Source organism: Recurvomyces mirabilis, assembly GCF_035927965.1.
Source record: "Recurvomyces mirabilis strain CCFEE 5264 chromosome Unknown scaffold_56, whole genome shotgun sequence".
Lineage (NCBI taxonomy): Eukaryota > Fungi > Ascomycota > Dothideomycetes > Mycosphaerellales > Teratosphaeriaceae > Recurvomyces > Recurvomyces mirabilis.
This window is the reverse complement of record NW_027041990.1, coordinates 12,611-33,738: the sequence shown is the minus strand read 5'-3', so window position 1 is coordinate 33,738 and position 21,128 is coordinate 12,611. Positions and strand designations below refer to the sequence as shown.

Below are 21,128 nucleotides of genomic sequence, written 5' to 3'. Positions count from 1 at the left end.
ACACATATCTACTGCAACAGCGTCCAACGAGACCTCTTTGTCGACTGCGACCCTTGTACATGCGCCTTCACCTTACGAACGACACCTGCTGTGTCTAGGCCGAATCTCGCAAAGTTGGCAGCACCTCCACCTGAGTAGCCAAATGAATCCATAGCGATTGATGCTGTGCAGAAGCGAGCCCAAACTGTCGCGATGTAAGCTTCGACGCTGATCACATGAGGAGCATTGCCGAGGACTTCGTCTTGATATGCTTCGGATTGCTGCTCAAACAGACGGATCGACGGCATGCTGACAACCCGGGTTGCAATTTTGTGGCTCGCCGATAGTTCCGATGCTGCCTGCACAGCAAACTGTAGCTCTGATCCGCAAGATATCAAGGTGACCACTGCCTCAGCATTCTCCACGACGACGTAGCCCCCATGTGCAGCCTTCTTCCTATCAGTCGCTTCCATCTTGATAGCAGCTGGATCTCGGGCCAGGGAGATCATGACAGAGTGTCCCTCTGAGGATAATGCCACATCCCAGGCTCCCACCACTTCTTCAGCGTCCGCAGGACGGATGTATAACATATTCGGCATGGCACGGAACAGACTATCGAGTTCGACAGGTTGATGTGTGGGACCATTCTGTCCTTCGCCAATCGAGTCATGCGTCGCTATGTGGATGACTTTGAGATTTGACAACGCTCCCATGCGTACGCCAGCGGCCGCGTAGAGGTAGAACATGAAGAAAGTGGCAGTGATCGGGATGAAAGAGCCTGGGTGGTATGCAGCTATCCCATTGGATATAGACGCCATGGCGTGCTCTCGGATCCCATAACGGATTACCTGCCCTGTCTGGTTGTTGGCGTCGAATATGCGTGACGACTGATCCCCGAGCTGATTCGAGTTCCATAAATCCGCACCACCAGCAACCATTCCTGGGTTTCGAGATATGAGGTCGTTAAAGATCGTACCATTGAATTGCCGTGTCGCCAATATGTCCTGAGGGACCTTGATTGAATCGAGCACAGATTTGTAGTCATGGACACCTCTCATCCTATCATGTAATGCTTGGGCGTCTTCGGGATACTTCTCAGTATACCTAGTTAGTCGACTCTTCCAGCTGTCCTCTGTGTTCTTGCCATCCTTCGTAGCGTCGAGGTAAGTTCTGCCTATCTGTGAAATCCTGTGCGGCTCACGATCCTCAGGTTCGGCATAGAGACCAGCATCATCATCGGAGTATGTGCCATGATGAGACTTGAATGTGCCAGCCGTTGAGGTTCCATAGCCAATCGTGGTACGAATGTTGACCATCGTAGGCCGGCCTTTGGTAGAACTCGCGAGCTTCAAGCCAGCGACGATGTCAGTCACCGAAGCGTCGCCATTGAAAACGTCGATGACATTCCAACCCAGTGCGCGTACTTTCGCATTCGTATCTTCTGACACGATCCACTCAAGAGGTCCGTCGCAAGTAACGGCGTTGTTGTCGTAACAAAGTACCAGGTTATCGAGGCCTAGGTGACCAGCAATAGCCATTGCTTCTTGCGCAACACCCTCCTGTAAGCAGCCATCACCCGTGGTACAATAGATTCTCGACTGTATCAATACGTGGTCCGCCCGGTTGAATTTCGCCGCCAGTTGTTTGGAGGCTATTGCCAGTCCCACAGCATTTGCCACACCCTGCCCGAGAGGACCAGTCGTGACTTCGATACCAGGTACCTCGATCTCGGGATGACCGTGGCATATGGTTGACTTCCACTTGCCAGTGGCAGAATCCACTGCTTTGGGGTTTGCATACATCTTGAGCTCATCGAGAGTCATGTGTGGATACCCAGTAAGGTGCAGCATGGTGTACAGGAACATTGCTGCATGCCCGTTCGATAGGACAAACCGATCTCGGTCGAACCACGCCGGATTCGAGGGATTGTAGCGCATTGTGTGACGCCAAAGGGCGACGCCCAACGGTGCCATGCCAATTGCTGATCCGCCATGGCCTCCTCCATTCTGTCGAACAATATCGATCAACAGCTTCCGAACACATCGCACCGCCTGCTCGTCTTCAGTATATGTCGGACTAACACTGTCGTCCTTCGTGTGACCATTGCTCAACGCTAGGTTCTCATCGATGATTGTGCCTGGCGCCATGACAGAAAGCTTTGAAAGGTGCTGGGGGATCTTACGAGAGGTGTGCGATCACTCGTGGCCTCCTCCCAGGCGACAACGCTCGATCCTTCATATTCATCTCATGCTATCTTGCGTTCTGACATATCGGCTGCTCAAATTCTCGGATCGTCGCTCGGAGGATTAGAAGGGTATTTGCTTCTCGATCCGTAGCGATATGCCTGCTTGCGGGGTGAAGCTGGGGGTGGCAGCGGCGACCTAGGGAGAGGCATATTGCCGATATGCGCGTCGATCCATCCGTCTTTGCCACCCAATCATCTTTATCCGGCCGACTCTGAATTATGTTATTGTAGCACGTCGACATCGATGGAGCGCTGAAAAAGTCCCACTCCCACCGTCTTGTATTTCTCACCATCACGACAAAATGCCTCGCAAAGAACCTCGCGCCATCATCATAGGTTGTGGAGTGGCAGGAATCGCCTTGGCATCTCGACTGCGCTTCGAACTTGGATATGAGAACTTCGTCGTCTACGAGAGAGAGGCTGGCGTGGGTGGGACTTGGTTCCTCAACACATACCCAGGTGTTGGATGCGATGTTGACTCTCACCTATACTCCTTTTCCTTCAACCTGAACCCGGACTGGTCGAAGCGATTTGCGGAACAGAAAGAGATCCTCGAGTATCTGAATGCGACAGTTGATAAGTTCGGAGTAAGACCGCATGTTCGGCTCGGGATCGAAGTCGTAGAAGCAATCTGGGTCGACAAAGAAAGTCTATGGCGTGTGACTCTACGGGACCTTGCCACCGACCATACCTTCACCAGGGATGCCGAGATACTCGTGTCTTGCGTAGGAACAATCTCGATTCCACAAGATTGCAAGATAGCAGGCCACCAGAACTTCAGAGGCAAGATCTGGCACTCCGCCAGGTGGGACCACATCGAGGAATTGGCTGGAAAGAATGTGGCAATCGTTGGGAATGGATGTTCAGCTGCTCAACTCACCCCAGCAGTCGTCAAGGAAGCCAAGTCCGTCGTGCAATTTCAGCGATCACCTCAGTGGATCAATGAACGACCCAACAGTGACTTCAGTCCTCTCACCAAATGGTGTTTCCGATACATACCATTAGCCAATCGTGCTTACAGATACTTGCTATGGAGGAGCACTGACTCTTTGCATGACCTGTATACATCGACGACTGGTACCGCAATAAAAGCACGAGAGGGTGCTACTGTAGTCGCCAAGGACTACATGTTGAAAACGGCACCAGCGAGATATCATGACATCCTCTTACCAAAGTTCCCTCTCGGCTGCAAGCGTCGTATATTCGATCCTGGCTATCTCGAAAGTCTTCATAGCGACAACATTGAGCTGACAGACGAACCCATCATCGAGTTCACCGAGACTGGGCTGAAAACGAGCAAGCGTGAGATCGACTTCGATTGTGTTGTCCTCAGCACGGGCTTCAAGATCCAAGAGTTTCTGTCACCCATTACAGTCAAAGGCAAGGACGGCGTAAGTCTCAATCAGCACTGGAAGATGACTAGAGGCGCTCAAGCATATAAAGCTACTTTTGTCTCTGGTTTCCCGAATTTTGGCATCGTCTTTGGTCCGAACGCTTTCCCTGCGCACAACTCGGTCATCTTCACGAACGAGGTCCAGATCGAATTCATCATCAAGACAATCTTCAAACCGATCCTGAAGGGAAGCTTCAACGTTATTGACGTCAAGGAGGCTGCTGAAAACAGGGACGCCAACAACGTGCAGAAGAAGTTGACGACTATGGTGTGGAGTGGAGGATGTACCAACTGGAATCTGGATGTGAATGGCCGAAACACAACGAACTATCACGATGCAACGTGGAAGTTCTGGTATTCGCTTTTCTGGCCTGTCTGGAAAGACTTCAATATGGAAGGTGGTAGCGGTGCTTCCCTGCCCATCCACCCTGCATTCAAGGCTCTTGGGACGACGACAACGCTCGGTCTGGGCCTTGGTGTATGCTTGTACGCTTCTCAGCATGGAATTCGGGAGTGGCGTGGTCTTGTTCAATAGTCCCTTTTCGCGTACTAGATAGCAGCCTTCAATCTCAAGCGCAACGTCTAAACGATCTACACGTCTATGTTCCGAACGCTCCACTGATCGATTGCCAGAGTGTAGATTAGTGAAGCGTGTGTATGATCGTTCAAGAGCTCAACATCAATCTGCAGCTCCGCACGGCTACTCCCCGAAAGTAAAAGCAGCACCGGGACCTCGGAACGGCTACTTGCTACACGATCGTCTTTCCTCACGTAAAGAATATCAGCCTTCACCAACGTCTCCTATTGTAGAATGCTTGAGCCATCGGTCGCCAACGACATATTTTCCCTTTCCACAGGCATCAAGCAGAATCAAGACATCCAACATGAGCGAAACAACACATCTGGCAGCACTCTTGCATGGTGCGAAAGATGTACGACTAGAGCAAGTACCAACCGCTGCTCCACTTCCACATCAAGTCCAGATACGCCCACGCGCCACAGGAATATGTGGTACAGACATGCACTACTACTCAGCCGGAAAGAACGGCATGTTTGTTGTTAAGAATCCTCTGGTTCTGGGACACGAAGCAGCTGGAGAAGTGGTTGCAGTTGGCTCGGACGTCAAGGCCTTGAAGGTGGGAGATCGGGTAGCCATCGAGCCGCAAAGACCTTGCTCGGAGTGCAAGCAATGCACTACCGGTCTCTACAATCTATGCAGTAACATGAAGTTCTCTGGAAGCGCCAGCGCCGATCCTCCTGTACAGGGTAGTCTCCAGGAGTTGTATTGTCACGCAGCGGAATACGCTCACCCCTTACCAGACTCCGTGAGCTGGACCGAAGGAGCGATCGTTGAGCCTCTTGCTGTCGCTGTGCATGCTGTCAAGAGATCAGGGCTGCAGGCAGACAATTCTGTGCTAGTGCTAGGCGCAGGTGCCATTGGGTTATTGTGCGCCGCGGTTGCCAGGAGCAAAGGAGTGAAAAATATAGAGATGGTCGATGTCGACCCTGCCAGACTGGAATTTGCGAAAGCACAAGGTCTGGCTGATACGATCTTCAATATCCCACTTCGACCGAACGAAGGCGAGGAGAAAGTAGATTTTTGCATGAGGATGGCCAAGGATATCATCAGTCAGAACAAAGAGCGCCTTTTCGAGACGATCATTGAGTGTACGGGTGTGGAGACCTGCGTGAACATCGGCATACATGCCGCTGCGCCTCGTGGTAGGGTAGTTTTGGTCGGAATGGGGTCGCCAATGCAGAGCATCAGGGTTGGATCTGCTGCAGTCCGCGAGGTGGATCTTATCTCGGTGTGGAGGTATGCGAGTACGTTTGGCACCGCAATCGATCTCATTGCATCCGGCAAGGTAGCGGTCAAGCCGCTTGTCACCCACGTCTTCCAACTCAAGCAAGCAGCGGAGGCGTTGGATGTAGTGGTGGCGAAACCTGCAGATCTCATAAAGTGTGTTATAGTGAGCTAAATCAAAGACAACTCTGGAGCTGTTCATCAAACTTATGCACGATCGTCTCATTATGCTCCATTACCTGGTTGTATGAGAATCTTGACATGTTTAGCCTTATTGTTCATCAGCTCTCGAAACCCTCCCGAGACCACATCGCTCAAAGGTACAACAGCAGTGATCATATCCTCGAATGGAATCTCACCAGACGCCATTGCCTTCAAAACCTGCTCAAAGTCCTCCCGTGTATAGCATATGCCACCAAGGATCTTCTTCTCCAGTATGAAGACGTCGTTCAGATTCAGAAGAAGTGGTTTCTCATGAATAGCCACATTGAAGAATACACCGCCCGGCCGTACCGCCGCAAGACCGGTATTTAATGTTGACTGCAGTCCAGTCGCATCGAAAGTGACATCGACACCGTCTTCGGAAAAGCTGTGTACGGCCTCAAGGACCGGATCCTGCTCTTGGCCATCTCCACCCTTCGCTTTTTCAAGTGGATTAACCACCATATCAGCTCCGAACTGCTTGGCTTGTTTCGAACGTTGCTCAGTAACTTCGGTAATGATGACTTTGCCTGCGCCCCATGTTCGAAGTAGCAACAGTATTGCGAGGCCAATGGGGCCAGCTCCGAGGACTAGAGCAGTCTGGCCTTTCTTGAAGTTGGAGGTCCTGATGCTGTGCCAGGCGACCGCCAACGGTTCTGCCAATGCGCCCAGTTTCAGAGAGACGCCTTGAGGGAGAGGCAAGCAATTGAAGTGTTTGACAACAATCTCATCAGCAAAGCCACCGCCTACGGCATTGAGACCATATGTCGCCCATCGTTTACAGATGTTTGGTTTGCCCTCGCTGCATCGGGAGCAGTCTGGGAGGGTGTAATGTCTATCGTCAAGAGATGGATTGACGCAGACTTCTTGTCCAGCTCGTAGGTCTGTGACTTTGCTGCCAACCTCGACGATGGTGCCGGAGAACTCATGGCCCATGACGACGGGCAGGGAGACTTTCGTCCATGGATTGGCTTTGCCTGACGCTGGAGCGAATATTGGAGTGCTCAGATACTCGTGGATATCGCTGCCACAGATCCCACAGTAAGCGATGCGTAAGCGGACCTCATCTGCTTGGCATGGTCTGAGAGGAGGTCAGCGATTGTTGCTTGACGTTCAATACATATCATCATCTCCTTACACGGGCTCAATCCTGTCAAGCTGGATCTGTTCCCGCCCGTAAAGCCGTAACGCTGTCACCGTCGCCATATTCCAAAGCTTACTTGATTATTCACAGTGGTCAGTGATCTCTCATGTTCAGGAGGCGGTCCTTGGTGAGAAATGTAACGCTCGGTTATATGTGACATATTTTAGACTTCAGCCCTAACAGGCAACTTGACTCGTTCGCTGTGGAGATCCACACTCGACCCCGCAAGAATACAGTAATGTCGTGCAGGCCATAACATCTTATCGGCGACTCGGAAGTCTGCCTCCCAGTCGCCCTTCTTTCCATGCTTTTCACAATGCCACCAATTGCAAAGCCTGGACAAGACGACTCACAAGATCGTCTACGCGCAGCCAAAGCCTGCCAGCGGTGTAATGCTCGACGCGTAAGATGCGACGCCATCCAGACTGGGATTCCATGCTCCAAATGTCGCCAGGCTGGCTTCGAACATGATTGTACGCTGAGGCAGTCCAAGCGAGGGACATACCCGAGGAAGAAAGCGAAGCATCACCAGACCCTGTCTACAGTCGAAGCAGACAACGACCCGGATTCATCTCGTTTGAGCGAGACCTTAGCGACGCCGGAAGGTTTGTCGCAACGCGAGCTCACGACATGGCCGCGCGACCGGGAGACCAACCGTCGGAGCGACAAGTCCCCAAACATGTTCCCACCACCGCCACCGCCGCCATCAACGCGGCCCTGGACACCGACAAGTATGAGAGAACGTCCATCGCCCCCCTTCGTGACGCAGAATGATCCCACACCCCCAACATCGCACGTCCAGTGGCAATACCCTTCGGAAGATCGGCTTGCCACTTTAGCGATGCTTGCGGCGTCTCCCGGCTACCGTGCCATGGAAGTCCCTCCGGAACCCAGAACGACGGCTGGAGCAGGCAACAATCGTATTGATCTTGCCTCCCCAGAATCAACTATGTCTCGGAATAGTGGGTCTTCTTATCGAGAAATTTCATGGACGGCGATGTTCGATCACTTCTTGAATGGGAGGAAGACGGAAGGCACGGACATGGTCGACAAGTGCTCGATTACATATCTGGGCGAGTCCTTTCCATTAGCCATGGTCCTGCAAGATCTCACAGATAATGGTGCACCTCGATTACATCACGCTGGTCCTCCTCTCCAAGGCGAGTCGACCCCTACCGCTGCGAATCCACCGGACCTCCAACATCCTTCGCATATGGCAGACGAGGACATTGCTTTCCTCCAGGCCAAAGACGCTTTCGCCTATCCCGACGACAAAACCTTGACCGCCCTCGTCGCCACATTCCTTGAGCGTGTCTATCCTCTCTATCCAGTCGTCAGTCTCCAGGAATTTCTCATGCAGTACAAGACGAGGACGATACCTTTCATCTTGCTCAACGCCATTTGTTTCGTGGCCGCTACCTACTGTCCACTGGCAGCATTGCATCAAGGCGGGTTTACTGGGAGAAGAGAGGCACGCTTTTCGTTCTACAAGAAGGCAAAGGCCATATTCGACACAGGATATGAGTGCAACAAGATTGCAATCCTACAAAGCTCTATCCTGCTGACGTTCTGGGGAGGCGGACCGAACAATTACTGGAATTTCTACTCTTGGATTGGCACGAGTGTCACCATCGCTGAGACGCTTGGCATGCATCGATCACTGGCTGCAACGAACATGTCAAAGCAGGATCGAAGCTTATTGAAGCGGCTCTGGTGGATACTTATCATTCGAGACTCTTTCTGTGGCGCGCTCGTGGGCCGACCCTTCCGTATAGGTATGGAGCATTCCGACACGGAGATGTTGACTCCGGAAGACTTTCAACATGATGAGCCATGCCTGTCAGTCGAAAAACATCCCTACAGATTCTTGTACGGTGAATACCAGATCCACATGGCTTCGCTGGCGTTGATACTCCGCGAGATCGTCATCACACGGTTTGGACCGAAGAAGAAGTCTCAGACGAGGGCGGAGCTCAACTCCATGCTACAATCGTGGCGGCAAACCTTACCGCGAGAGCTCAGCTGGTCCGATCATGCTTCGAAGAAGCTGAACGTTTTCGCCACATCCTTGGCCATGATTTACAATCATCATGTAATACTGATCAACTTCGGATTCCGAAGAGACAATAGCGCTCAGGATGCCAGCGAAGCTGAGGCCACCACATTACAGGCTGCTTCGCAAGAAGCAGCTCGTGTGATCTCCGAATTTGCATGCTTCATCGTCACTAGGTCGCTGGTCCTCACCGTGCCACACGAAGCCTTCAGTGCACTTTTTGTGGCTGAGGTGGTCTTCTATACCCAAGTCAAGAGTGCTCAGGCGATGGTTGCGCAGGTAGGTCGCATGTCGCTGAACAATTGTCAGATGGTGCTACATAACGCCAAAGAAGCGTGGGATCCTGCTCCGTGGGTCATGCAGCTCTTCGAAAATCTCATGAGTACGTCCAAAGATGCGACGACGGCCAGCGACGGACACGATCACAGCAGAAGTGACACACATGTCAACGCCACTTCCAACGATTTCATCGATATCTTCGGGATGGGCGGACCAACGGATGGTGTTGCGATAGGCGGCGATTTCAATGCTTTGCAGTCTAATAACTTGTTGTCTACTTTCCTTCAGATGCCGAACGAGATGGACGGCTTTGCGGGACTAGACTTCTTGGGTCTGTCCGGGGACTTTGGCGACGTCATGCAAGCGGGTTCGCGGCAGTAGGGCCTGATTCATGAAGTGACTACTGTATTGATACGCTGTCCCTTCGAGACCTACTCACTCACGCAAGCCAATTGCCGTCCTTGTCTTCCCATCCAAAGTCTTCTACACTCCAGCCCAGAATTGTGTCCTTGCCATCTAGATGGTATTGCAGGCCCGGAATGATGTGCACTAGTCTGATCTTCTCGATTGTGTCCGTTGCATGGCTGATTGCTTCCATGCTTTCGTCGTCAAGTGTGACAAGCCGGATGTTCTCGTCGATTCGATGGAGCTTGCTACTCTTGGGTATGACAACCACTCCTCTCTGGACTGCCCAAGAAAGCGACACCACTCCAGTCGAGCACTTGTGCTTTGTGGCAATGTCGACGAAGAGCTTATCTGTGAGTATTGGGTTGGTGCCTGTATCGAGTCTCTCGCTTCCTAGTGTGCTCCAGCTGATGACTCTGATGCCCTTGTCGTCACAGTATGGTACTAGTTTGTTGTTTGGGTTCAAGGCATGGAGTTCGACCTCGTTAACGGCAGGGACGATACTGGCATTCTCCAGGAGTTTGTCAAGGGTCTTCTGTGTAAAGTTACTCACACCGATGGATTTGCATTTGTCTCCGACGAGCTTCTCCATCGACTTCCAGGCTTCCCAGAATGGTGGATTACCTGGGTACTTCTGTGGCAGATCGTCCGGCGACATCGTGTTGGGCCAGTGCATGAGGAAGAGGTCAATGTAGCCGATGTTCATGTCACTCAGAGACTTTTCTAACGCTGCTGCAGGATCGTGGAATGAACTTCCCCATAGCTTCGTGATCACGGTGATGTTCTCTCGAGGAACCCCAGAGTCGCGGATGGCTTCTCCAACGACTGATTCGATTCCATAGTACTGAGCAGTATCGATCAGATGATAGCCGTTGTTGAGCGCGTAGATTATGGACTTTTTCAAAGCTTCAGTCTCATCGGTGCCAAATTGGCCTTGCCATGTGCCTAGTCCAACTGCTGGGATACTTCTGCCTGGCGGACGTTTGGAGATTAGTTTTCCTGCATTGTAGCTGAACGGTGCAATACCACCTTACCATTGTTAAGTCGAAAGGTCTTCGTACAGACAGGAATGTTTGCTTCGGACGGCATGATCAGCAGATTGATGGGATGGATTCCAAGAGTCCAAAGCTCACGATCGATCACGGTGACATAGCTGTGTTGACTACAAGTTTGTTCTGCATAAACAACATTGAAGTCGGCTATGATAGAAGCTCGGCTCTCGGAGCAGGAATAGTGTCACGACGAGTGGAGAAGAAACGCAAACACCCGATACGCCGGATCTTGAGCCGATATGATATCTATCTGACTGCTGGCGTAGACAAGCATGCAAGTCTCTCAAAGCTAATGTCCAAAATCTCCATCACATTTCCCCACGGATCTTGTGTGTAGAGACACTTGACACCAGCACCTGTCGGGTCGACCGTCTGCCCAATCCGCTTGCCTCCTGCTGCCACTACCTTATCAGCCAGGCCATCGGGATCAGCATCAGTCACACAAGCGTGAAAGAAACCACCACGATGATACTCGAAAGTGTTCTCGGCGGTGTAGCTTTTGGGGTCCAGGAACTCGAATAGCTCAAATCCCACTCCGTTGCCAGTCGACATGTACGCAATCTTCACCTCATTGAGGCTCGAGGGGTAAATGAAGAAGATGGCAGCATCCGGTGTGTCACTGCGCTTGACATGATGGATGGTGTTGCCGATGAGCTGGAAGCCGAAAATGTCCTTGTACCAGTCGACGGCTTTTGCGACATCTGGTACGGATACGGCGATGTGGTTGATCACGCGATTGTGCGTCTAAGTAGAAATGTCAATTCTATGACGCTGGAGTACGATTTCTTAGCAGTAACCACTTACTTGCGGTGCCATAATACAGGGACAAGAAATCCGTTCAAGTGGGGGTGTAGATGATTGCCTGCCACAAGACACGCGACATTGATTACAGCATGTTATACCGATCTCACCATCGCCGTCGTCTGTGGGTTGATCGAGAGCCTCGGTTATATGGCACGCGTTGATGGTGAGGTTTTCCTTCCCCACCTTCCGTCCCACGTCACAGCCAAGACCCGGACGCCGGCTCATCTTCGCGGTCCAAAACTTGATGTGATGCGCCGGGAAGGGAGAGTTTTTGCTGACTTGAGCGACCTCATCAAGGAATGAGGATACATTCTCGCCAGACGAAATACAGAATATGAATGGGCTTAGGCGGCTATTTCACTGACTAGAATATAGCAATCGCTCCAGGTGGACTGCCGACACCACCACGAACATGCAGTGGAGCACTCGTCAAAAAGAATGTCCACCGCTTCAACCAAGCGCACTCTGCAGCCAACTCCTCGAGATTCCACATCTCGCCGAGCGGTGCTCCCCACCATACGAGCGACCATTCGTGGATGATGTAGTCATTGTCCGGCGCTGGAGGCCAAGCCTCAAAAGCCACACTGTCTGCGACGTGAGCAGAGAAATGCTGTGAGTAGAGCCATCGAATCGTCTCTTCGTTTGCTTGCAGCCCGATTGCGGTGGAGCGGTCGCAGGTGCCTTGTTTCCTCTGTTCTGCCGTGGCCTGATTGTGCTGACGGACGTAGCCGGTACGGAGCATGAGAATATCACCTTGCTTCGGGTGCGTGGACTGTTCGCTCAAGGCTGCCTTGACGTCGGCCACTGGAATCTGGTGAGTTGTCCAGGCATCAGGAGCTTGGCCGTCTCGTTTTTCGTAGAATCTGACCTGCTGCAGTATCAACTACCAGTCTTCGAGCACCTCTTGTGGTACAGCCCGTACCATGTCAACGAGCAGTCCTCTGCCCACGATACCGCCTCTCTGGCACCAGTCTTGACGTCCGCATCAGTCTTGATCCTTCTTCTATGAGTGACAGTAACTCACTATGGATGCCGTTCGTGTCAGACTTCAGTGCGTCCTCATACCTGAGACCATTGTAAAAGACCTTATCCTTCTGGTATGCGTACTGTAGCCACATCAGTATTACGGAGTCAGTCCTCCGACATATCTTGCTTACATGCTTTAAGCTATCCCATTGACTACCGCATTGTGTGTTGACATGGATCTCGTCATCGAAACCACAGTTGCTCAGACTATGCGTCAAATCAATGACTTTATGCTCCAGCTTCCTTCTCCCGAAACCTGGAAATTCAAGATTGTGCAGTGGCCAGTCCAGCTGGATTGAACGACCAATCTCAATCTCCTCTTTTGCCGCTAGTACGATCTCTTCGGTGAGCAGATTTACGGCTGGAAGTAGTTCACGGTCAGCTTCTCAACTCGATTGTCACGGATCCAGGGACAAATCACCTCCAATCTCGTCTTTCTTCCCATCTTGATCGTAGAAGCCCCAGACACACCCTTGTGGTGTTCCCGAGACCTTTGGAAGGTCCTCGAATGACGGAAAGGTGTAATTGACCATGGTGATGACGATCTTCCTCAATAGCTGGATCTCAAGCGAAGGACGCCAATCCTGTTTGAAGGTCCCTTCAACGAAGACATACTGTTTGGATAGCGTTTGACCCCGCCATGTTCAAGTCACCTCCCCAATGGACCGCGTGGTGTGGTGTCCGTACTGAGAGCTCGGTGGGATGGTCTTACATATAGCCGACGTACGGCTCGACTTACACCTCAGCAGAATTGTGGTGATCAGAGTATACAACCGGGAAGCAGCATGAGGGCGAGATCAGCAATACCGGGTCGAAAGTATATACAGACATATGGCATCGGGTCAGGACACTGTGAATGCCCTTGCACATACTCGAGATCATGTCGCCAACCAAAGACCAAAGCCTTATCGATACCAATGGCCACAGCGAAGTCAACGGCCAGAAGTCTACCAATGGGACCTTCAACCACCCAGCCACGATCAAAGAAGCCATCTCTGATCCTTCCCTGATCGTCGAATCCTCGTTCATCGGAGGCGAATGGATCCGCGGCGATTCGACATTTCCAGTCTACGATCCAGCAACAGATAAAGTCATCGCCGAGATCGCTAATCTCGACCGCCAAGCCTTCAAGACGGCCATCGATCACGCCGCCACAGCCTTCAAATCCTTCAAGCAGACGAACGAGCACGAGAGGTCGAAGCTGCTGCATCGATGGGCGGCTCTGATCCGTCAGCATGCTGCTGATCTGGCCGTGATCTTGACGATGGAGAATGGCAAGACATTGCCGGAGGCAAAGGGCGAAGTCGAGTACGGCGCAAGTTTCATCTCCTGGTTCGCCGAAGAAGCTATCCGCTCCTACGGCGATGTCATACCCTCCCAACACCCCAACAGCACGAACATTGTGATTCGACAACCCATAGGCGTCTGCGCCATCATTGCACCATGGAACTTTCCTATCGCGATGATCACTCGTAAACTCGGCCCAGCTATTGCGGCAGGATGCACGACTGTCGTCAAGCCACCTAGCGAAACGCCGCTTTGTGCCTTGGCTTTGACTAAGCTCGCTGTTGAAGCAGGAATCCCGCCTAATGTTCTGCAAGTCGTTACGACGAAAGATCGATCGGCGGTGGAGGAATTGTATACGAATCCCATCGTCAAGAAGGTCAGTTTTACGGGCTCGACAGGTGTTGGCAAGATGATCACCGCAAAGGCGGCTGGGACGATGAAGAAAGTTTCCATGGAGCTGGGTGGAAATGCTCCTTACATTGTTTTCGATGACGCGGATCTGGATGCAGCCGTGGACGGTGTGCTGGCTTGCAAGTTCAGATGTTCGGGCCAAACATGCGTCTGCGCCAATCGTCTTTACGTCCAGCGATCTGTCCACGATGAGTTCGTCGCGAGACTCCTTGCACGCATGAAGAAGTTCAAGATTGGCTCGGGTCTGGATCCGAGCGTTACCCATGGTCCGCTTGTCAACAAAGCCGGTGTGCGAAAGGTGAAGGACCATATCGACGATGCCGTGAGCAAAGGCGCCAAGCTTGCATATGGAGGTGAAGTTCCGGCTGATCTGCAAGGCTACTTCATCGAGCCGGCTTTGCTGACCGGCGTCACGCAAGATATGCTTTTAGCGAAAGACGAGACATTCGGTCCGTTGGCACCCATTTTCGCCTTTGAGACTGTGGAGGAAGTCATCGAGATGGCGAACGATACCGAGTTCGGACTCGCAGGTTACTTCTTCGCCAATGATCTGCGCAAAGTGTGGCGCGTAGCGACGGCACTTGAAGTAGGGATGGTAGGCGTCAATACGGGTAAGATCAGTGCAGCCGAAGCACCATTTGGTGGTGTCAAGGAGTCGGGTCTTGGGAAGGAGGGGAGCAAATATGGCTTGGCTGAGTTTCAGGTTATGAAGAATATTACCTTGGGTAGTCTGTAGTATCTTTCACTCCGTGCGTCCTGCGTGCATTCCTCCTGTTATGAGAAGTTCGCCACCAGTCATGTAGGAGCTTGCTTGGCTGAGAAGGTAGACTGCTGCTCCCTTCAACTCTGTTCTGTCGCCCATGCGTTTCATTGGAGGCTCCGAAACAAAGATGTCTGAAAGACGAGGTCGGGAATCTGCGATATCGAGGACCATATCTGTGACGATGTATCTGCGAAAGCGTCAGAATATCGAAAACGACACGAGAGCATATGGTCAACTGACCCTGGTGATATGCAATTGACCCTGATACCAGGCCTTGCGAGCTCCACACTGAGTTGCCGGCTAAGCGAAAGCACAGCTCCCTTGCTCGAGCAATAGTCACTCGTATACTGACCTAGACTCGCGGTATGTGCTGCGATTGAAGCTATGAATACGATCGAGCCGGCATTAGATGTTGGAGTCAATTTCGGTTGCTTGAGCATTTGTCGAGCTGCCAGTTGCGCCGAGTAGTACGTTCCGAGCGAGTTGATCTCGAACGTCCGCTTCACACTCTGCGGTTTTCGTTCCAAGAAGGGCTCATCGGGGCATATGCCAGCTGCGGTCACTCTTCATAGTATAATCAGTCATAAGACCCGTGCCGGCAGCTCCCATACTTACATGCCGTCTATCCTTCCAAAGTCCTTAGCAATATCCGCGAACGTCGCCTCGAGTCGCTCATAGTCGGTGACATCAGATTTGTAATACCGGACTTCTTCGCAAATGTCCTGCAACTTGGCGTAGTGTTCGTGAGGCGCGTCGGCTGCATCTACAATTGCAACTTTGCCGCCTGCTTCAGCGACTGCAAATGCTAAAGCGAGCCCGATACCTCGTCCGGCTCCAGTGATGACCACAGTGCGCCCTTTCAACGACAAGAGGTCGAGCACGTTGGAGGTAAGATATGAGTCGACTGCCTTTCGAGACAAAGGCTTTCGGCTTTGCTCGAGCGCATCGACTGACAATGGGCGAAGAATTGATTGGCGTTGTGGAAGGCTGCGCGGCGTGATGAAAACTCGACGCAAAGCCAGCGACGAGAAGGTGCGGCGAAACATTCTGTTGCTTGCACGATTTGCGTTACTGCGAGGGTTGTTGTGATGTTTCTGATTGTCGCTCTTGATCAGTCAGCACGGCTATATGCCATACCCGAGCCCTCGCTACTGCAGGCACTTTCCTGGCACATCCACTCCACTGACTGCACTCCACATTCTCCACATGCACTAGCGCCACATGCACTAGCGCCGCTGCATTACTCGAGCTATGCTACCGAGATGATGTGTGCCGTGACGCTGATTACGACTAACGCCCAGCCTTGAAACAATCGTTCGGAACGCACACGTGACCTGAAATTGTCCCGACCACATGAGCGCAACCGCGCTGCTGTGCTCTGCGTTCCATCAAAGTCAGCATCAGCGTAGCTTCTCGATCCAGCAAACAACAAGCTATATGTTGCAAACACAGTGGTTCATACAATCAGACTACTTCGAAAGTCCGTGCAGTATGGGAGCTAGCACTGTGAGGACTGACCATGGCACCTAGTATAGATGTTTGGGCCGATTTCGTAGAAGCAGATACTGTACCGTCGGGCAACCTGCTCCAAAAGCGATAGGGCCGAGATAAGAGTAAGCATGGGAGCCGTCACTGGAAGGTCAAAGTACGAGCGGTCGTTGTCAGCCAGGGACTAATACGAGAACATCTTTCGAACGGGTAGCTGGAGGCAAGCTGAATCGTAGCTCGCCTTGCAGCATTAATTGTCGTATGCGAGTTGTCAGAGGATGTGGCTGCGAGCGACTGTCGCTACAGTTCAGCCGTTGGCTTATGTCTCCCGGCTGCAATGCTTGGTGTTCGATGGGCTCTGACGACACTTGTGCGATTTGCCACCCAAAGATTCAGAAAACCCGGCATTCTGGCAAGCTCGAGAATGGTGACCACCTGTTACCTGCCTTGCCTAGGTTCCACCATCGCTGGAGTATCACTTCGTGGAACAGAATACCCGAAGGCTCTGCTTCACTGGTCTCGAATCGCCAGTCTGGACACCATGATGGGGACATTTGGCCATCGAGATGTCCGCCAAATATTGCCTGCAATTCCAAGATGTTAAGGTTTTGATCTTGTTTGACGACATACCTGACTAGTTCGGCGAATGTCTCGGACGCTGGTTGCTTGTAGTCGATGGTCAGATGAGGCTGCCGTGAAGTGTGTAGATTGGTCGCACTCATGCCTAGTATACCGTAGATATGATCGTGAGCATCGGAACATTGACTGCCAACTGTTCGTCGCAGCACCCACAAGATGTCTGCTGTGCCTGCCTGGCCGGTGTCTGGCAGTTCGCGTAAGGTTAGTTTCAGTCGTTCGCTGTGTGTCAGTCTGACGAAGGCAGTGAGAACTTTGTATGCAGGCGACTTATGGCTGGAGCCAGTCGTAGTCGTGATCTTGCTCCAAGCCGATGCTAGTTGAAGCAGGCTCCATGGTAATATCATGTCCGAATACATGACCACAAGATGTTCAGCAGCCCAGACCTCTTGTTTCACCCATACTCGACGGAGCCAGGGACAAGTAAGAGTATGGCGAGGCCCTGATCGAGTCGCGATGTGTGTCTTTCGCATAAAAGGAGCTTGACCTTCTCGCAGTATCTCACTGCTTCTGGAAATCTTCGACTAGCGTCGAGTGCCCGGGACCTAATCAAGTGTAGAGCGCCCGCGACGTCTACTTCTAGCGAGCCCAAGTAGACAAGGGCCGCCAGCAGACATGGAGTGATAGCCATGGCGGTAAGGCGAGAGGAAGAAAGGCTGAGAAGTGGTCGTGAATTGCCCATGAGGCTTCGGCGCATCCTCGGAAGTGGTCACAGAGCGCGCGACGCGACATGAACGCGATAGTGGGCCAACGTCAATAACAGCAGTTGCATCGCAGCACGACATTTTCTCCACATCTGCTTATCTCTCCCTCAACAATGGACGCCGATATAGAAGACATCCTCGCCTCCGTCTCGGCTCCCTCAATCCCGCATCAGACACTCGACCTTCAAGCTTTAACCCGAGCATGGATCAACGAACGCACGGCACCAGAATTATTGCCTTATCCTGCTAGTTTGGTTGATAGGGTAGTGGAGAGGGTGAAAAAGCAAGTATGTTCTCACGCATTCCACCGAGATCGTGAAGGGGCATGTTGGCTGATGGAAGGTGGTATAGTAGATTGAAGTAATAGAAGAATTGACGGGCACATTCGACCCTAGAGCGAATTTCAAGCTGGTAATACTACAGACGGAACTCGACCGGTTCAAGTTCCTCGTTCGCTCTTTCCTTCGGGCGCGGATTGCGAAGGTGCGCCTTCCCTGTGAAGATATCCTCCCACAATGCTTGACTTAACATGACGACAGGTCGACCTCCATCCCCACCACTACCGCTCCCTCGCCCTGCAACAGTCTGATCTATTGTCCCACCTCGAACAGCAATATCTCCAATCGCATCAAGCCCTTCTATCCTCACACTACCACACCGCCTTCCTCTCCACTTTCCCGCCCAACCTGCAGAAATTGGATGATACGGCGGGTGGGATTAGTATGGTTGATGTGCCGGATGAGGATAGTACGGTCTTCTGTCGGGTGTTGCGGGATAAGGGGACGGTGAAGGTTCAGAATGTCGAGGATGTGACGCAGGTGGAGTTGAAGCGGGGGGATATCTGGGTGCTGAGGTGGAGTGCGGTGAGGGAGGGGGTGAGGAGGGGTGATGTGGAGTTAATATGACATGACGTGAGCATGCTTATTAGTCATGGCTTAAGATATGGTTCGTCAAATGCTATCATCATCTATGTCATCACCTCATCTCTCTCACACACTACAGTCCTCAATGCGCCTTCAACCACCCCAGCATCTGCCCAAAAGCCTTCTCCTGCTCCGCCACAATCTTCCCATCCTCGTAATCTCCCAACACAGCGAAGCCATGTGGCACACCCGCGTACACACTTACCTCATGCTCTACCCCCTTCTCCCTCAACGCCATCGCCCCTTCCTTCCGCACGTGATCTGGAAACATCGCATCGTCCTCCACCGCCACTACGCAGAGCGGCACACTCACGCCCGCCAAATCCTCTTTCGTTATCAACGTCCCGTGCGCGATCGCTCCAGCCTTGAACTGCGGCCCTTGCTTCATCATCCCCTCTTCCGCCGTACTTTCCGGTGCTCGCTGTCCTTGTGCTACATCTTTATGCAACTCACTTCCCAGCAGTAGGACATACTTCGCACCAAAGCAATATCCAACCGCGTAAAACCCGTTCCCCGCCGCATCCGCAAATTCCTCTTTCACGGACGTCAAGACGCGGTGGAGGATCGGGAGGACTTTCTCCGGCGTGTGGCGTGCGAGCCACATGTCTATCGTGAAGGATTTGGCGGTTGTGGCGACGGCGAGTTTGACTTGCTCGATTACGCTGGGATTCTCGGAGGCGGGTGCGGTGGAGGTAGTGGTTGCGGGGGCTGGGTCGCCGCCGAACCTGAATGAGGAAGCTGTGTTAGTGAAGCTGGTCGGTGGTATGATTTGGTGATAAGGTGGTGCATACTGATCTGGCATGACCACAAGATAACCTTCAGCCGCATATCTATCCGCTTGTAATTGGTTGTTCGTGCTATGGATTCCTGTTCCTCCCGTCAAGAGCAGCAGAAGTTTGGCAGAGGTATGCGGGTAGTCGGCGGGTTTGGTGATGTAGACTTCTGTGTCGTTGTACTTTGTGATCTCCTGTACGCAGTCTCAGGTTCTCAGCCAGTTGATGGTACGAAGGGGGGTTGCCAGAACGTACACCGGTGGGTGTCCCCAAGTGAGAAGCTACAAGCTGGTCAGCCTGCGCTCTGCTCTCTCTCCTCTCCCTCTTCCCGTGAGACTTTGGGGGTAGTACGTGTGGGTCTATCGGTCGTGCAGTGTTCCTACATATCATATCAGCTCTTCAGTCATGGCCGTAGGAAGCTTGTTTATCCACATACTCCCATACTGGCGGCACCTTGATCAGGCTTCGTGTCGCCCGGAATGCCGCTCTTCGCCTGCGCATCCTCTTGAGCATCGCTCTCGGGAGCTCGTGTGGCCAAGTCTTCGTCTGCCATCTTTACGACTTTCACATGTATTCGAGGCTTTGAGGAGGTCGAGATGCGGTTGTTTGTGATGTGGGGTGGGCTGATGAGTGGGGCAGTGGCTGCTCTTGTGGCGTTGCTTTGCTGACTTTCGAGGTGACTCAGAAGCTTAACTTGACTTTGAACCTTTGCTTCATCTCCTACTCGTCTTGCCATTTCATGGATCATGAGGACAACTCGATTGTATGAAGCTACTGGAGTGCCATGGGATAGTACAAATACGAGGCCAAGTACAGCCTTGCACCTCTCCATTACACCAATACATTCTAACACACACCAAGACATATTGACAACGACGACAGATTTACAACAGCCTCGCATGCCGCTCGCAGACATCTACCGGGAAATTGGACACGGCCACTGTGGCAGCGTCTGGACCAACGAAGCTGACGACCCATCTGTCGTTATTAAACGAGAGGATGGCTCGCCTGGTCGCTCCGTGGCCAAAGATGCCGAGATGCACCAACGGGCTCAAGACAGCCTTATCGTCTCTGAAGTATCACATCTCAACATCCCAACTTACGAGCGATTAGTCTCAGTTGACGACGAGTTCTGGTCCCCACGCCTGGTGAAGTTCCCAAACGACAAATCTCACCCTTACGTCGCCTGCAACGCCCTAGTTAGTGAGAGGATCCGATCCTTCTCCCGAACGGAGAGGGAGAATCTTATCGATCTCTACTGCCGAGGATCGGCAAGAGAGGCGATCAAGACAAGTAAATCGAATGAAGATTGTATCGTCCGCTGAAATCTTGGCAGGAGAACCCGCAACAAGCTCACAACCTCGCCTTTCTTCACCCTGCGCAATCGACCTCTTAAACTCGATCAGATGCTGGATCTTCACTTACCGATCGAAGACTACGCTCGTACTATGGCTGATGCGTTAGCTGTCATCTACTGGCACGCCAAGGTCGACGCCAACGATGTTGAGTTCGTTCTTGCACCTGCTGGCACACATCCAGCGTCAGCAGCTTGGTCTTCGGGTGTACTGGGTGAGCATACAATGTGGGTTCTTGATTTCGATTGCTGTGGTGTCATGACTCAGGATGAAGAGGGTGTGGAGAAGGCGGCGAGGGCGTTCTACAGGAATGATCCTTATTTCCCACGACCAGTGGGGGAGGACGATGAAGTGGGGAGGGCGCTGTGGGAGCTCTTCAAGCATATGTTTTCTTGAGAAGAGT

General features: G+C 52.2%; 12 protein-coding genes across 12 annotated transcripts; 5 read left to right on the top strand and 7 right to left on the bottom strand.

Annotated features, from left to right (window-relative positions):
• Positions 1 to 8: 8 nt before the first annotated feature.
• On the bottom strand, positions 9 to 2,126 carry LTS14_010902 (uncharacterized protein; the record flags this gene model as incomplete). Its single annotated transcript, XM_064843578.1, has 2 exons — positions 9 to 919; positions 956 to 2,126. 2 exons carry the CDS (start codon positions 2,124 to 2,126, stop codon positions 9 to 11), a joined length of 2,082 nt encoding a protein of 693 aa, XP_064688852.1.
• A 400-nt stretch (positions 2,127 to 2,526) lies between these two features.
• Positions 2,527 to 4,152, top strand: LTS14_010901 (uncharacterized protein; the record flags this gene model as incomplete). Its single annotated transcript, XM_064843577.1, has 1 exon — positions 2,527 to 4,152. One exon carries the CDS (start codon positions 2,527 to 2,529, stop codon positions 4,150 to 4,152), a length of 1,626 nt encoding a protein of 541 aa, XP_064688851.1.
• A 349-nt stretch (positions 4,153 to 4,501) lies between these two features.
• LTS14_010900 (uncharacterized protein) lies at positions 4,502 to 5,596 on the top strand (the record flags this gene model as incomplete). The annotated part of the gene is made up of 1 exon (XM_064843576.1): positions 4,502 to 5,596. The coding sequence occupies one exon, from the start codon at positions 4,502 to 4,504 to the stop codon at positions 5,594 to 5,596; it is 1,095 nt and encodes a 364-aa protein (XP_064688850.1).
• A 50-nt stretch (positions 5,597 to 5,646) lies between these two features.
• On the bottom strand, positions 5,647 to 6,828 carry LTS14_010899 (uncharacterized protein; the record flags this gene model as incomplete). Its single annotated transcript, XM_064843575.1, has 2 exons — positions 5,647 to 6,703; positions 6,761 to 6,828. The coding sequence occupies 2 exons, from the start codon at positions 6,826 to 6,828 to the stop codon at positions 5,647 to 5,649; spliced, it is 1,125 nt and encodes a 374-aa protein (XP_064688849.1).
• A 254-nt stretch (positions 6,829 to 7,082) lies between these two features.
• On the top strand, positions 7,083 to 9,479 carry LTS14_010898 (uncharacterized protein; the record flags this gene model as incomplete). The annotated part of the gene is made up of 2 exons (XM_064843574.1): positions 7,083 to 7,169; positions 7,221 to 9,479. 2 exons carry the CDS (start codon positions 7,083 to 7,085, stop codon positions 9,477 to 9,479), a joined length of 2,346 nt encoding a protein of 781 aa, XP_064688848.1.
• Positions 9,480 to 9,537: 58 nt separating this feature from the next.
• On the bottom strand, positions 9,538 to 10,592 carry LTS14_010897 (uncharacterized protein; the record flags this gene model as incomplete). Its single annotated transcript, XM_064843573.1, has 2 exons — positions 9,538 to 10,475; positions 10,538 to 10,592. 2 exons carry the CDS (start codon positions 10,590 to 10,592, stop codon positions 9,538 to 9,540), a joined length of 993 nt encoding a protein of 330 aa, XP_064688847.1.
• Positions 10,593 to 10,801: 209 nt separating this feature from the next.
• On the bottom strand, positions 10,802 to 11,371 carry LTS14_010896 (uncharacterized protein; the record flags this gene model as incomplete). The annotated part of the gene is made up of 2 exons (XM_064843572.1): positions 10,802 to 11,299; positions 11,360 to 11,371. 2 exons carry the CDS (start codon positions 11,369 to 11,371, stop codon positions 10,802 to 10,804), a joined length of 510 nt encoding a protein of 169 aa, XP_064688846.1.
• Positions 11,372 to 11,723: 352 nt separating this feature from the next.
• LTS14_010895 (uncharacterized protein) lies at positions 11,724 to 12,918 on the bottom strand (the record flags this gene model as incomplete). Its single annotated transcript, XM_064843571.1, has 3 exons — positions 11,724 to 12,227; positions 12,517 to 12,746; positions 12,807 to 12,918. The coding sequence occupies 3 exons, from the start codon at positions 12,916 to 12,918 to the stop codon at positions 11,724 to 11,726; spliced, it is 846 nt and encodes a 281-aa protein (XP_064688845.1).
• Positions 12,919 to 13,265: 347 nt separating this feature from the next.
• LTS14_010894 (uncharacterized protein) lies at positions 13,266 to 14,819 on the top strand (the record flags this gene model as incomplete). Its single annotated transcript, XM_064843570.1, has 1 exon — positions 13,266 to 14,819. The coding sequence occupies one exon, from the start codon at positions 13,266 to 13,268 to the stop codon at positions 14,817 to 14,819; it is 1,554 nt and encodes a 517-aa protein (XP_064688844.1).
• Positions 14,820 to 14,825: 6 nt separating this feature from the next.
• Positions 14,826 to 15,892, bottom strand: LTS14_010893 (uncharacterized protein; the record flags this gene model as incomplete). The annotated part of the gene is made up of 3 exons (XM_064843569.1): positions 14,826 to 15,033; positions 15,087 to 15,410; positions 15,462 to 15,892. 3 exons carry the CDS (start codon positions 15,890 to 15,892, stop codon positions 14,826 to 14,828), a joined length of 963 nt encoding a protein of 320 aa, XP_064688843.1.
• A 2,787-nt stretch (positions 15,893 to 18,679) lies between these two features.
• LTS14_010892 (uncharacterized protein) lies at positions 18,680 to 19,923 on the bottom strand (the record flags this gene model as incomplete). The annotated part of the gene is made up of 2 exons (XM_064843568.1): positions 18,680 to 19,564; positions 19,807 to 19,923. The coding sequence occupies 2 exons, from the start codon at positions 19,921 to 19,923 to the stop codon at positions 18,680 to 18,682; spliced, it is 1,002 nt and encodes a 333-aa protein (XP_064688842.1).
• Positions 19,924 to 20,818: 895 nt separating this feature from the next.
• On the top strand, positions 20,819 to 21,121 carry LTS14_010891 (uncharacterized protein; the record flags this gene model as incomplete). Its single annotated transcript, XM_064843567.1, has 1 exon — positions 20,819 to 21,121. The coding sequence occupies one exon, from the start codon at positions 20,819 to 20,821 to the stop codon at positions 21,119 to 21,121; it is 303 nt and encodes a 100-aa protein (XP_064688841.1).
• Positions 21,122 to 21,128: the final 7 nt, after the last annotated feature.